Source organism: Populus nigra, chromosome 12 (assembly GCF_951802175.1).
Source record: "Populus nigra chromosome 12, ddPopNigr1.1, whole genome shotgun sequence".
Classification (NCBI taxonomy): Eukaryota; Viridiplantae; Streptophyta; class Magnoliopsida; order Malpighiales; family Salicaceae; genus Populus; species Populus nigra.
Genome location: NC_084863.1, coordinates 12,713,623 through 12,729,644, shown reverse-complemented (window position 1 = coordinate 12,729,644; position 16,022 = coordinate 12,713,623). Strand labels below are relative to the sequence as shown.

Below are 16,022 nucleotides of genomic sequence, written 5' to 3'. Positions count from 1 at the left end.
AGTCTAAATTAAGAACCGTAGGTCTCTGGTAGAAATTCTCCCATTTTCATGCTTATATTAAGACCAGTACTTTCTAGCTAGTGCTTGAAAAAAGAAAAAGAAAAAAAAAAAAAAAAGAGCTCGAAAGGAGACCTGTAATCAAAGCACATTCACACAAATAAAAGATATCTCCCGCAGATAGGTGAAACTCATTATGACTTCGAATGGACTAGACAAACAATATCTGCATTAACCTGGCCAGGACGGATGCATTGCATGGTTATTTTACTAGGCTGCCATGAAGAAATAGGTGAAATAGCTAAGGGTTTGTTTGGCTCTGCAAAGTCACGTCATTAGCACAAAATATATAGGATTGTAGCTGGATTGTTATGGTATAATTACTATTTTACTCTTGAATAGTATAAATAAGAGCCTTGGTGGTGGGGTGATTTGGTCTTTTCTGGTTATTACAAAATTGTTTGTGTGTATGTTAGTTTTTTTTTCTAATTTTTTTGCATAGTAAAATAATTTATATTTACTCCTAAGATTAACAATATTTATAAATGTTGACCTATGTTTATTTTTTCTTTTCATAAACTTTAAAGCAAATAAATTACTTATTTAGTTCTAGGGTCAAAAAAGTATTAATTGTTGACCAAGGGTGTTTTTACTTATTTTAGAATACAGTAAAAATATATTTTTATCCTTATAAAAAAACAAATAACAAGGCATACATCCAGGAGTATTTTTATTTTTTTACATAAGTTTTTTTATGATATATTAATTTTTTTTTGTTAAAGTTTTATTGCCACAGGGAAATAAGTGAGGGGTTTGTTTGGCTTTGCAAAGTCACATCATATTATGCCTCAACTTTCAATTAAATACAAATGTTTGGTAAAGTCTTTTTAAATATAAAGTAACCACTAAAAAGCTTTAATTTTAAGAACATGAGGTTAATTACCAGCTTCTATTAAAAATTTATTTTTTTTACTATAATTTTTGTTTTATTCTTATGTGGCAAAATTATCCTCCAACCTTTCAAAATAATTATGGTCGTATTATATATATATATATATATATATATATATATATATATCCCATTGTCTTTTATATAGTTGTATATAAGCTATTTGGTTGTTCTTTTTTCTTTTTTTCTTTCTTATTTCCATTGTCTTCGTTACTGGTCTAGATTTGGACCCTATCACTGTAATATTTAATAGTTTTATCGACGTAATTTTTTTGTTGGTGTAAGACACATATTCTGTCGGTAATTAATTAACCAACGAAATCATTGATAGTTTAATTAAGTCCCTAAACTTATCAATTCTTTTAATTTATACCAAAATTGACATCCAAATTTATAGTTTCATCTTTATTAGTTTTTAAACTTTCAATTGTGTTGTCTTGACCCAATTCTCAAATTACATTCATTCATCTTTATCGACGTAATTGCATGTTCCCAAAATAAAATATTTACTATTGGATCGTGTGAATTTAATAATACATGTTTGGTGGCATGTGCTCCATGCATAATAATAATAATAATAATAAAAGGTATAAACCATAGAAAAAATCGTTTAAAATCTTGAGACAATTTATTGCGCAGGCTTTCCCTTGTAGAAATTTACCCCCTTTTTTTGAAACCATTTTCTAGGGCATGGAAAGAAGATATGATGAAGATCATTACAATCTCAGATGAGTTTATGAATTTTGCAAGGCCAAAGTGGTAATAATGATTTGTTTTTGTGACATAATTGGCGAAACGATCCACAAACTCTCAAACCCCTGACAAAATCTGATGTTTTTTATGCAACATAACTTCTTAGAGAGTTGAATTGCTTAGCTTTTTTCCAGTTTAATGATCAAGTAAATTTGATCATAACATTTATTTATTTATTTATTTAGGATAATAAGATGGAAGGAAGGGCTATTTTTTTATTTAATTTGAATCAACTTTCAATTAAGGAAAAATATATCATTATATTAATTTTATGCTATATACGATTTACGTAATAATTGCATTGCAATCACAACTACAATAATTATCTTACTAAGAATTATTTGGAAGTGATGACAAATTATTAAATCAGCTTTATTTGAACTCAAGAACTTGAGTGAGCCAATTGAGATTAATGATAGAATTAATTATGCAATTATTGATTGATCAGATACGGACAATGAGTTTGATTTATATTCAGATATTTAAAACATTAAAAAAAATCAATGTATAAAAGAAAAAAAAAAGTCTAACTCACAGTCTCAATGGCCAAGCATGTCTAGATCTTTAAAAAAAATCAATTTCATTTTTTTATTTAAAAATATAATTGATGACGCCTTGTTTGATGTGATCCACGTATGTTGTGGTTTGCTAAGTTATACTCTTAGACTAGTTGTATGACCGCGCGATGTCGCGGGTCAATGATTTTTGCATAAAAAATATCAAAAAAATTAAGATCTAAAAGTATTGGTTTTTTTGTAAAGCTACACCCAAGAGTCTTGGGTGTAGCTACAACGCCTGACCCCAGAGTAATATTTATAATATTAATAATAATATTAAACTTGCATGACTCAAGTTTAAGTGGGTCTGACTGCAATACCAGACCCAATAATCTTAAATGTGGGTCTGGCTGCAAGGTCATTTCATAAAAGTGTGATAATTAAATAGATTAATTAAAAAGAAAAAAAAACTAAAAGGAAGAAAAACATTAATGAAGAAAAAGAAAAAAAATTGAATAAACTGGATTAACCCTTCAAACCAGGTTAACCCGTCAAACCAAGTTTGATAACTAAATAGAAGAAAAAAAAATTGACGGGTTACCACAAAATTAACTGGGCTAACCCGTCAAACCCGGGATCCGTGTCATGAAAATTTGATAACTAAATAGAAAAAAAATTGAACATTAACAAACTAAATTAAACGAAAATAATTAATTAAAAAAGAAAAAAACAAACAAAAAGACATTAGCTTTTTCACTGTGGACTCCAGTGTGCAGTCCACAATTAAAGGCATAAAAACATAAAACAAAAAAAACTAAAGGCATCAGTCGATAACTAAATAAAAAAAATTAATACTTATGAATTAAATTAAACAAAAAAATATTAAATAAAAAGAAACAATAAAAGAAAAAAAACTTATAAGAAGAAAAAAACTAATGAAGAAAAAGAAAACAAATCTAAATTAACTGGGTAAACCCGTCAAACCTGAGATCCGTGTCATGAAAGTCTAATAACTAAATAGAAAAAAATTTAATATTAACGAACTAAATTAAAAAATTAATTAAAAAGAAAAAAAGAAGGCATCAACCTTTTTACCGTAGACTGCACTGTGCAGTCCACAGTGCAAGGCATAAAAAAAAGCAAAAAAAAAAACTAAAGGCTTTAGCCTTTTCACTGTGAACTGCATATAATATTAAAAGATGAAATTGGAAGAACAAAAATAATGAGGAAAAAGAAAAAAAATCTGAATCAAACCGGTTAACCCGCCAAACCAGGTTAACCCATCAAACCTGGAATTCATGTCATGAAAGTGTGATAATTAAATAGAAAAATGATTTATTATTAATAAAATAAATTTAAAAAAAGATTAATGTCGAAATTGGGATCCATGTCATAAAAGTCTAATAATTAAATAGAAAAAATTTAATATTAAGAAACTAAATTAAAAAATATATTTAAAAAAAGACAAAAAAAAAACACTAAAGGCATTAGTTTTTTCACTGTGAACTATATTGTGCAATCCACAGTAAAAGACTTAAAAAGGAAAAGAGAAAAAAAAAAAAAAGGCACAAGCCACGGGTTAAATTTTTTTCTTGCATAAAAAATATCAAAAAAGACTAAGATCTAAGAGTGTTGGGTCTTTTTGCAAAGATATGCCTAAGAGCCTTTGGTTTAGCTGCAACGCTTGACCCAAGAGTAATATTTATAATATTAATAATAATATTAAACTTACATGACTCAAGTTTAAGTGAGTTTGACTACAACTCCGGACCCAAGAGTCTTGAATGTGAGTCTGGCTATAAGATCATGTCATAAAAGTGTGATAATTAAATAGATTAATTAAAAAAAACAAAGAAAAAAAACCAACAGGAAGAAAAAAAACTAATGAAGAAAAAGAAAAAAATTTGAATTAACTGAGTTAACACTTCAAACCAGATTAACCCGTCAAACTTGGGATTCGCGTCATGAAAGTTTGATAACTAAATAGAAAAAAAAATTGACGGGTTAACCCGTCAAGCCCGGGATACGCGGCATGAAAGTCTGATAATTAAATAGAAAGAAATTTAACATTAAAAAACTAAACTAAACGAAAAAAATTAATTAAAAAGAAAAAAAGCAAAAAACAAATTCCGGGTTAACTCGTCAAACTTTAAAAAAAGCAAAAAAAATATCCAGGTTAACTCGTCAAACCCGAGATCCGTGTCATGAAAGTCTTATAACTAAAAAAAAAATTAACATTAACAAAATAAAATAAAGAAAAAAATTCATTAAAAGAAAAAAAACACAAAGAAAAAAACAAAAAAAACCATAAAGTCATAAAAACCAAAATAAATAAATAAATAAAACAGAAAAAAAAATTAAAAATTAAAAAAAAAACAGTTTAGCGTTTCACTGTGGGCTGCAGAGTGAAACACTAAACAGTTTTATTATATGTTATTAATTAGAAAGAAAACAAAATTCAGGTTAACTCGTCAAATCAGGTTAACTCGTCAAACCCGGGATCCGTATTATGAAAATTTGATAACTAAATAAAAAAATTAATATTAACAAACTAAATTAAACAAAAAAATTCATTAAAAGAAAAATACACAAAGAAAAAAGCAAAAAACAAACCCCATAAAAGCATAGAAAACCAAAAACAAATAAAAACATAAAACAATGAGAAAAAAATAAAAACAGAAAAAAAATAAAAAAAACGAATAAAAAACAGTTTAGCGTTTCACTGTAGACTACACAGTGAAACACTGAACAATTTTGTTATATTTTATTATTTAAAAATAAAAGAAAAAAAGATTCGGGTTAGCTCGTCAAATCAGGTTAACCCGTCAAACCCAGGATCCGTGTTATAAAATTTGATAACTAAATAAAAACAATTAATATTAACAAACTAAATTAAACAAAAAAATTTTATTAAAAAAAATACACAAAGAAAAAAGCAAAAAAAAAACCCATAAAGGCATAGAAAACAAAAAAAAAACAAAAAAAAATGAGAAAAAAATAAAAACAAAAAAAAGGGAAAAAAAAACAAAAAAACAGTTTAGCGTTTCACTGTGGACTGCATAGTGAAACACTGAACAGTTTTATTATATGTTATTAATTAAAAATAAAAGAAAAAAAATCTGGGTTACCTCGTCAAATCAGGTTAACCTGTCAAACCCGGGATCCGTGTTATGTAAATTTGATAACTAAATAAAAAAATTAATATTAACAAACTAAATTAAACAAAAAAAATCATTAAAAGAAAAATACACAAAGAAAAAAGCAAAAAAAAAAACCACAAAGGCATAGAAAACCAAAAAAAAATAAAAACAGAAAAAATGAGAAAAAAATAAAAACAGAAAAAATGGGAAAAATAAAAAAAACGAAAAAAAGAAGAAGAAGAGAGAAAAAATGGGGAAGAAAAAAAAACGAAAAAAAATGGGAAGAAAAAAAAACGAAAAAAAAAAGTTTTGCGTTTCACTGTGGATTGCACAATGAAACACTGAACAATTTTATTATATGTTATTAATTAAAAAGAAAAAAAATTCGGGTTAACTCATCAAATCAGGTTAACCCGTCAAATCCGGGATCCGTGTTATGAAAATTTGATAACTAAATAAAAAAATTAATATTAACAAACTAAATTAAACAAAAAAATTCATTAAAAGAAAAATACACAAAGAAAAAAGCAAAAAAAAAACCCATAAAAGCATAGAAAACCAAAAACAAATAAAAAAATAAAAAAATGAGAAAAAAATAAAAACAAAAAAAAAACAAAAAAAAAAACGAATAAAAAACAGTTTAGCGTTTCACTGTAGACTACACAGTGAAACACTGAACAATTTTGTTATATGTTATTAATTAAAAATAAAAGAAAAAATGATTCGGGTTAGCTCGTCAAATCAGGTTAACCCGTCAAACCCGGGATCCGTGTTATAAAATTTGATAACTAAATAAAAACAATTAATATTAACAAACTAAATTAAACAAAAAAATTTCATTAAAAAAAATACACAAAGAAAAAAGCAAAAAAAAACCCATAAAGGCATAGAAAACAAAAAAAACAAAAAAAAATGAGAAAAAAATAAAAACAAAATAAAGGGAAAAAAAAAACAAAAAAAACAGTTTAGCGTTTCACTGTGGACTGCATAGTGAAACACTGAACAGTTTTATTATATGTTATTAATTAAAAATAAAAGAAAAAAAATCCAGGTTACCTCGTCAAATCAGGTTAACCTGTCAAACCCGGGATCCGTGTTATGTAAATTTGATAACTAAATAAAAAAATTAATATTAACAAACTAAATTAAACAAAAAAAATCATTAAAAGAAAAATACACAAAGAAAAAAGCAAAAAAAAAAACCACAAAGGCATAGAAAACCAAAAAAAAATAAAAACATAAAAAATGAGAAAAAAATAAAAACAGAAAAAATGGGAAAAATAAAAAAACAAAAAAAAGAAGAAGAAGAGAGAAAAAATGGGGAAGAAAAAAAAACAAAAAAAAAGGGAAGAAAAAAAAACAAAAAAAAAAAGTTTTGCGTTTCACTGTGGATTGCACAATGAAACACTGAACAATTTTATTATATGTTATTAATTAAAAAGAAAAAAAAAATTCGGGTTAACTCATCAAATCAGGTTAACCCGTCAAATCCGGGATCCGTGTTATGAAAATTTGATAACTAAATAAAAAAATTAATATTAACAAACTAAATTAAACAAAAAAAATTCATTAAAAGAAAAATACACAAAGAAAAAAACAAAAAAAAAAACCCATAAAGGCATAGAAAACCAAAAAAAAATAAAAAAAAATGAGAAAAAAATAAAAATAGAAAAAATGGGAAAAATAATAATAAATAAAAGAACAAAAAAAGAAAAAGAAGAAGAGAAAAAAATTGGGGAAAAAATAAAAACAGAAAAAAAATGGGAAGAAAAATAAAACGAAAAAAAAAAGACTACTCAGCATTAAACTGTGGACTTGCACAGTGAAACACTGAGCAATTTTAGTTTTTTCTTAATTTCAGCCACTATTGTAGTGGCCGGAAAAACAAGAAAGAGTTTTCTAGGTTGAAAATTTATTTTTAATTCATTTTTGTTTTTCAACTTAAAATACTCCCAAAATAATTTTCGATTCATTTCCATTTAAAAACATTATAAAAGCTTCTATAAATTACCTATCAACCTCAAAACACCACAAAAATACTAAAAAATAAATAAATCAAGAAATGAAAAATAAACTCGATCTTCATTTTCTTGGATGCCTCAAGAAAAAAACCACCACCATTAGATTTTTCTTGTTGACATTAAGACCTAGATGACGGTTTAGGTCATCCTAGAAAATACTAGTTTACCGGGTTATGCTAAGCTGCAAGTCAGGTCAAAAAAGAGTTGAATATAAACAAAAATGTTCAGCCATAGAAAATTATTTGGCATTATTATTAAACCTGACTCAGCGGGTTAATCTTGAAACTTCTTGACCGACTCTTTGCCTAGCCTGAATTTAAAATTAACTCACATGAAAGTTGTATTTACATGACCTAATCAACTTGTAAAGTCCAAAATCAACCTAAATGATCAATAAAAAGTATGGTTTGACTTTAAAAAAAAATCAAGATGACATATTTTTTAAAATTTTGAGTCAACGACATATTGAATCCACCTGACTTCCTAACTTAACCCGCCAAACTTGTAATCTAGATCATAGACTACACTAGATTTAACAACTTTGTTTTTTTAAAACTATTTTTTACTTAATGATATGATAAAAAAATAAACTCTTGCAAAATTGAGCACCAATCAAATAATAGGATGTGTTGTTTGAAACTATGATAATCTTATAGAAAGCATACTAAAACAAATTATGAAGACCAATTTAAAATTAACTAAATGTTGAAGGATGAAACTGAAAAAAATACAAAAAGAATTCAATTGAAAGAAAAACAAATGAAAGATGTAATTAAAAAAAGGGAAAAAGGGGTCCGACTCCTCTCGACTCTTTACCTAGCATAAGTTTAAAACTAACCAACATAGAAGTTGTTCTGACATGACCCGGTTGATTTAATTAGTCCAAAGATAACTCAAACAACCAGTAAAATGCTTGGTTAAAATGATTCAAAATAATATCTTTTTCTTGATATCAAAACGATGATATTTTAGATCGATTTAGGATGCACGACTTAACTTGTTAAACTCGTGATCTAGGTTATGGACTCCACTAAGTTTAACAACTTTGTTATTTTATTATTTTAACTTTTTTATGCTTAATAATATGATAATAAAAATAGATGCTCATAAAATTGAGCACCAATCAAATATCAAAATGTTTATTTAAGACTATAATTATCTTATAGAAAGTAAACTGAAACAAATTATAAAAATCAATTCATAATTAATAAAATATTGAACGATAAAATTTAAAATAAAACGCCAAAAAGGATTCAATCAAAGGGAAAAAAAGATGGAATATAAATAAAAACCTTTGTAAGTACAAAATTTGATTAAAAAGGAAAAACAAAGTCGGCTCGGGTACAACTAAGATAGCGTGAGACAGAGATAACATGATAGAAAATAAATAGAAAAAACCACAAAATCAATTTTTTAAAACACAAAAAAACTAATTTCAAACAATGATATCAAAAAATAAAACAAGCAAAAAAAAAAAAGGATATCAACCCGCATTAACTTTTTAAACCTGTGACCCGGATAATTAGACAAGAAGCGCCACACATGGAAAAACCATGAACCCCAATTCCCAACAAATCAAATGTTGCAAGATAAGACCAGGAAAAATAATCAATTACATAAAATGATCTAAAATAGAAAAAAAATGATAATTAAAAGAACAAGGATGAAAATTAAAATAAAAAAATAAATTAGAGGGCAGTTAAAAATTTTCAATTAGAGGGTTAAACTAGAAAGAAAAATAACTATAATAAAAGAAAAAAAATCAAAAGAATAAGGACTAGATTGGAAAAAAAAATAATACATTATAAACTTGGATTAAATGATAAAATTAAAAACCAATAAACGTTTTTTAGAAAGACCAAGGAAAAAATAAAAATTAAAAGAATAAGAATCAAATTGAAAAATATAACATATGAAAAATTGTAATTGAAGGACTATATTGAAAATAAAAAAAACATTTACAAAAGGACTAAGAATAAAAAATCAAAATCAAAATAATAAGATCTAAAGTTGAAGTATCAACAATAAAAAGGATTAACCTGTGATTTTTTGAGTGGGAGAGAGAAAACAAAAAAAAAAGCTCATTGGTGACAAACCGTCTCACCGTAACCGAAATGTGCCGTACTAAAAGGAAGAGAACGCGACATCACTTTCAACGACATGATAAAAGAACAGGTTTTACCACCGAGAGGCACTGTAGGCGCCACCCAAGATGCACAGGTGGCTTCCACACACAAACAACTTTTTTTTTATTTTAATATTACTTGATTATGTTTATAAGATTAAATTCCAATCAGAAATATAACCAAAAATTCAGCTTGAAAAGATGAAAATAACCTTGGATTGAAGGTAAGGTTTTTTTTTCTTACTTTAGAAGCATTTTAGTAACTTAAATGTGAATTCAAAAGAAAAAAAAAATTCAAAACTGCTCCTGTATGCAAGGCCCTTTATATATATATATCCAAGGACATTTTTGTCTTTATACTATTCATAAAAAAATATTAAAAGATCTTACTGCCCCGTCAACCAAGCCAAAGATTTTGGAATATTAAGGCAAGACTGTAAATTAATTGTCGCAATCAATTGTAAGGGTGGTGTTTGAGACAGAAAAAAATAAAAAAGGGTTGATTTTTAAAGTATTTCTTTTAAAATAAATATTAATATAATATATTTTTTAATTTTTAAAATTTATTTTTGATATTAATATATTACATTAATCCAAAAATATTTTTTAAAAATTTAATTTAAAAAAATACAATTTTTTTAAAACATAATTAAATTATATTTTAAAACACTCTCAAGTCTAAACGTATAATTATGGTAAATGATTACTGTTCAAGGTTTTTTTTTATAACTTGAGATATTCGGGTCAGATTATATATATCATGACTAATTTTAAATTCACTTAATATCCTGTAAATCTAATAAATAAATAAAACATTGCAAAAATAACAATTACGCACGCTGAAACTTTAACACAAGACACAGAGCAAGGAAATTTGCCAAAATCGTGAGTCCACAAGCCTCAATGCTTACTATTCAAGTTTGAACATTCAAATGTGTGTGGGGTTGATTTTGAATCTCCCACGTTTAAAAGTTTGACCATTCATTTTCCAAACATGTAATTCTACCACCAATACAATACAAATAAAATAAATTAACTTTAATTTAACCCCTGACATATTAGCCATTGTTAATTAGTCCTGAATATTTTGATTTTATTCATTTTACCACAATTATAATGGAAAATTAATAATATCATCCCTCAATCCATCAATTATTAATGGTAGCAAAAATGTTCTATATAGAGAATTATTCATTATGGAAGATTAGAGTTTATTTTGAGCTTTTATTCTTATGAAAGTATTTAACGAATACATGCGAGTTCATGGAATATTTAACTATTGCTTGAATGGGTAAATGACATTATATAATGTACATATTACATTTAAGATAGGATAAAATTGTTAAATTTAAAAGATTAAGAACTCAATTAACTATCAAGAAATACGTGAATGACAAGAGTGAGATTTTTACTCTTCAGAGTTCAGATTGACTGAGTCAAACGCACAAACCTGTAAAGATATGAAATCAAAGACCACCCGTGAATGACCCAGCTGCAAGCACTTAGAACAATCAAAGTTCATCTCCATTTTCCTGTCATAGAAGTCAAAAGTCTGCTCCTTTAACCTTATGCCGCACTCCTTCCTCTCGCTACATATAGCAATCCTACGATAAAATCTTCAGAACAGCAGACAGAGACCAAACACAAGAAAATGAAACTCCAAGATCTTGTCCCTTTTCTGTGTATCTTCTTCACTATCACAACAGCGCAGACAACAATCCAACCAGGCACCACTCTCTCTGCTTCAAACCCAAACCAAACCTGGTCTTCACCAAGCAGTACTTTCTATATAGGGTTTTCCCAAGTGGATTCATCTTCGTCTTACACCTTAACCATCAACTACAACGGCGGTGTCCCAATTTGGACAGCAGGCAACTCTACTACCACGGTGGATTCAGAGGGGTCCTTTCAATTCCTGTCCTCCGGCAACCTCCGCCTCCTCAACGGCTCTGGCGCCACTGTCTGGGACTCCAACACTGCTGGACTCGGTGTCACCACTGCTTCACTTGATGAAATTGGTAATTTAGTGTTAAAGAATGGAACTTTACCTGTTTGGTCATCTTTTGATAACCCCTCTGATACCATAGTACCCAATCAGACTCTTCGTGTTGATCAAGTTTTAAGATCTGGGTCTTATTCATTTAGGTTTCTTAGTTCAGGAAATCTAACTTTGAAATGGAATGATAGTATAGAGTATTGGAATCAAGGTAATGCTTCTATTAATGCTAATTTGACATCGCCTACTTTGGGGTTGCAACCAACTGGGATGTTGTCAATTTTTTCTGCTGCTTTTACAAGCGGGCCACATATTGTGGCTTATAGTAGTGATTACGGTGATGTGGGTACAAGGTTGAGGTTTCTGAAGTTGGATGAAGATGGGAACTTTAAGATGTATAGTACTGATATAGGTAGTAAAACTGCAAATATGGTATGGTCAGCTTTGACTGACCAATGTGAGGTTTTTGGTTATTGTGGGAATATGGGAATTTGTAGTTATAATGAGTCGAGTTCGAGTCCAATTTGTGCTTGTCCATCTGAGAATTTTGAGCCTGTCGATGTGAATGATAGTAGACAAGGTTGTAAAAGAAAAGCTGAGATTGATAGTTGTCCGGGGAATGCTACTATGTTGGAGATAGATCATGCAAAATTCTTGACTTATGAGCCTGAGTTGTCTTCTCAGATTTACTACATGGGAATATCAGCTTGCAGGTCGAATTGTCTTTCTCAAGGTTCAGCTTGTATTGCTTCTACATCTTTGTCTGATGGAACTGGGCATTGCTACGCAAAACCTCCGGGCTTTATCAGTGGCTATCGGAATCCAGCACTTCCCAGTACTTCGTATGTGAAAGTTTGTGGGCCAGCGCTACCAAACCCTCCACCTGGTGTGCTGACTGTGGAGAAAAGCAGAAGTGGGAGATTTCGCTTCTGGGTTGTTTGTGTTGCTGTTGTGATTACCCTTTTGGGTTTGATTGCCTTGGAGAGTGGTCTGTGGTGGTGGTGTTGTAGAAACAGTCCCAAGTTTGACAGTTTGTCAGCTCAGTATGCACTACTGGAGTATGCATCTGGTGCTCCAGTGCAGTTCTCGTATAAAGAGCTGCAGCGCTCAACAAAAGAGTTTAAAGAGAAGCTTGGAGCAGGAGGGTTTGGAGCTGTTTATAAAGGGGTTCTTGCTAACAAAGAAGTTGTTGCAGTGAAGCAACTTGAGGGAATTGAGCAGGGTGAGAAACAGTTCAGGATGGAGGTTGCAACTATTAGTAGCACTCACCATTTGAATTTGGTTAGATTGATTGGTTTTTGCTCCGAGGGTCGGCATAGGCTGCTGGTTTATGAGTTCATGAAAAATGGGTCTCTTGATAATTTCCTTTTCACTACAGAAGAGCAGTCAGGAAGATTGTTGAATTGGGAGCAGAGGTTTAACATCGCCCTTGGAACTGCAAAAGGAATCACTTATCTTCACGAGGAATGTCGAGACTGCATTGTCCACTGTGACATAAAGCCAGAAAACATTCTTTTGGATGAGAACTATAAGGCCAAGGTGTCTGATTTTGGTCTTGCAAAGCTCATAAATGCCAAGGATCACAGATATAGGACACTGACCAGTGTTAGAGGAACAAGAGGATACTTGGCACCAGAATGGCTTGCAAATCTTCCAATAACTTCCAAATCGGATATCTACAGTTATGGGATGGTTTTGTTGGAGATAGTGAGTGGCAGAAGGAATTTTGAAGTCTCAGCAGTAACAAACCGTAAAAAGTTCTCTGTTTGGGCTCATGAAGAGTTCGAGAAGGGAAATGTTAATGCAATTTTGGACCAAAGGCTTACAGACCAAGATGTAGATATGGAGCAAGTGACAAGGGCAATTCAAGTGAGCTTTTGGTGCATCCAGGAGCAGCCATCTCAGAGGCCAATGATGGGAAAAGTGGTGCAGATGCTGGAGGGAATTGCTGAGATTGAGAGACCACCAGCACCAAAGGCAATAACAGAAAGTTCTACCAGTGGAACAAGCATAATGAGCAGCAATGTCAGTGCTCTCTCAACTTTTGCAGCATCAGCTCCAGCTCCCTCATCTTCCTCATCATATCAGACTATGGGAGTTTCGCCTTTAGCTTCAGGTAGAAATATAGAGAGGGCATCTTCATCACTGTTGCATTCAGACCCAAACTGAAGTTCATCATTAAACACACCATTCGCCTCCAATACCTAGGAACTCTAAGGAGAATGAGATACCATACATTATATCAATGACAATGAAATCTTGTAAAAATTATTTCAACTGTACTATGTATATTGATTTATCAAAAATGGCCTTTAGCCGTCATAGATTATATTTTACAAAAGCCAGTTCATTCAAGAAGGTTGTAGTTAAAAATTTTCACAATTATTGTTTGCTGAAATGATGTGATCAGGTTCCACCACTTCATGGGAATGAATTTCTTTGTCCATCCATTTTTGTCAAAGTTTTGGTAATTGACTCCCTATCCAAGTTTCCTATGACAATTTAAATATTGCTTTGTGCTAGAGGACATCCCCTTTGATGATTGAAAATAGATATCAGACACGAGTGATTTAAATCCCAATACATGTTGTCGGTAAAATATATTCATGTCGGCTTAGTTAAAATTAAAAAAAAAAATTTGGTATTTTTAGATGTTTTAATGTAAAAAAAAAATTAAAAATAGAACATATTATTTTAATGCTTTTAAATGTACTAATTTAAAGCATCTCTCTTTGTGAGGTTGACTCTTGCCAAATTGCAACAAAGCAACAGAATAGGGCCTCTGTTGTTTGGTGAACCATCCTTTTCCATCAGTTCAAGTTAAAAGCCACACACTAAGCGCCAAATAATCTCAGTATTTCCTCCATGGCTTCTTCTTTTGATGAAATTCATCCATGTTCCAGCTTTATATTTCATCCAGGTCTGTTCATTTTGTTTGAACATTATACATGACATATGCCTGTGTTCTTTGTCTAGAATCAGCAACGACCATTTCAAAGAAACCAAGATTGAGAATGTGAACTCGAGCAACTTCCAGCTGTGTGAAAGGAACATGGCAACTACTAGTTGTTGAAGAACTCAACCCCTGCCCAACCATAGTTGTTTGTGCCTATTTTAAGGTCCGGTACTGAAGCGAGCATTGCATTTATGCTTTCCCATTTTCCTTTCCTTCCTGCCATTACTGGAAAACTAGAGGCCTCACCCTCTGGCATAACTGGGCTGGGTTAGAACTTCAATTCTTATAGACTCACACTCGCAGATGCATGTCATGAACAATACTCTCAAGACAAGTTCATCCAACTTTCCCCAGTGAAAAGTAGTTGGATCATAAGTTATGACAAAGTACTAACAGGAAACCCTGTTGGTCCTGTCGTATTTACTAATTGTTAAGTACCACTACAGGTATGCTATTTATTATCAAATCCTAGTACAGTTACTATATATAGCATGAGATATATAACAAGGATCTTGTTTCCATCAGAGACAATCTTTTAGGTGACTGTATACTATTTAATTTTACTGTAACTGTGATTGTCATAGCCCCTGTAAGATCAACTAAACAGAAACAGCAGATTTATGCAGTTTTTTCTGAAGAAAAATGGAAACAGATTTACCTGGTTTTATCTTAAATCAACTTAATATGTGTTTCGGAACGCAATTTTTCTTGAAAATAGTGTTTTTATGTGATGTATTAATATTAAAGATGATTTTTTTTTAAAAAAAAACATGATTTTAATATGTTTTTAAATAAAAAAAAATACCTTAAAACACAATAGCTAACAAACTTCTACCCATCCGAGACACAGAGTGTGATCCCTGATCAATGTTCCATTAATTCCTGTTGTATTCATTCTTTTCCTTAACCTATCACATGCTAATAATGTGCAATGTTGCCCATCGAAATGATTCCGATGAGAAGGAAAAGCATTATTGCCTACTACACTAATTAAAACACTTCGAGCTTGATGTGGATCTATGTACTTGGTTTTAAAGCTGTCATGACTCATGCATGAGCTTGAGATCATCAGCTGTGAAGGGCTCATGGGCTACGCCATTGCTCATTGGACGTGCATCTCTGAGTTCAAAATCTCTATTAATTTGTACAAATTAGCGTGTCTGTAATAATTAAGTTTTTTTGTATCACATCACCACCACTGTAAGGGCATGCCATTGAGAATGAAAGGCATCAAATAATATTGTACTTCTGTACTTATTTGGATCTATGCCACTGGCTTAAGCTCTTATCGAAGAGATTAAAGGCATAAAAGAGTAGCGGCCAAGTGCTTGGAAAAGGAGTGAATGGCTGTGCCACTGAACTAAACGCTTTGATCATTAGCTGGAAAAAAAGCTGTTTCGTTTTGCTCATTTCCATGATAGCGATGCATGCCTTGTCGCTTGCATGTGGTGAGAATTATTTGGGCGATTTCGCTTGGTGCTTAATTACTAGCTTTCAGCTTTAGAGCCAACAGCATTTAGTACATTACAATTAAATAAAAATAATTCCAGCTTTATGTCCTCAGGATCATCATTTTTACCATTAGTTC

At 30.3% G+C, this 16,022-nt stretch overlaps 1 protein-coding gene across 1 annotated transcript; it reads left to right on the top strand.

Annotated features, from left to right (window-relative positions):
- Window positions 1-10,948: 10,948 nt before the first annotated feature.
- Window positions 10,949-13,819, top strand: LOC133670013 (G-type lectin S-receptor-like serine/threonine-protein kinase At1g34300). Its single transcript, XM_062090404.1, has one exon. The coding sequence runs from the start codon at window positions 11,134-11,136 to the stop codon at window positions 13,645-13,647; it is 2,514 nt and encodes an 837-aa protein (XP_061946388.1). The 5' UTR covers window positions 10,949-11,133; the 3' UTR covers window positions 13,648-13,819.
- Window positions 13,820-16,022: the final 2,203 nt, after the last annotated feature.

Bases quoted from the DNA above. Each gene is read 5' to 3' on its own strand.
- LOC133670013 (XM_062090404.1), top strand. From the start codon at position 11,134: ATGAAACTCCAAGATCTTGTCCCTTTTCTGTGTATCTTCTTCACTATC.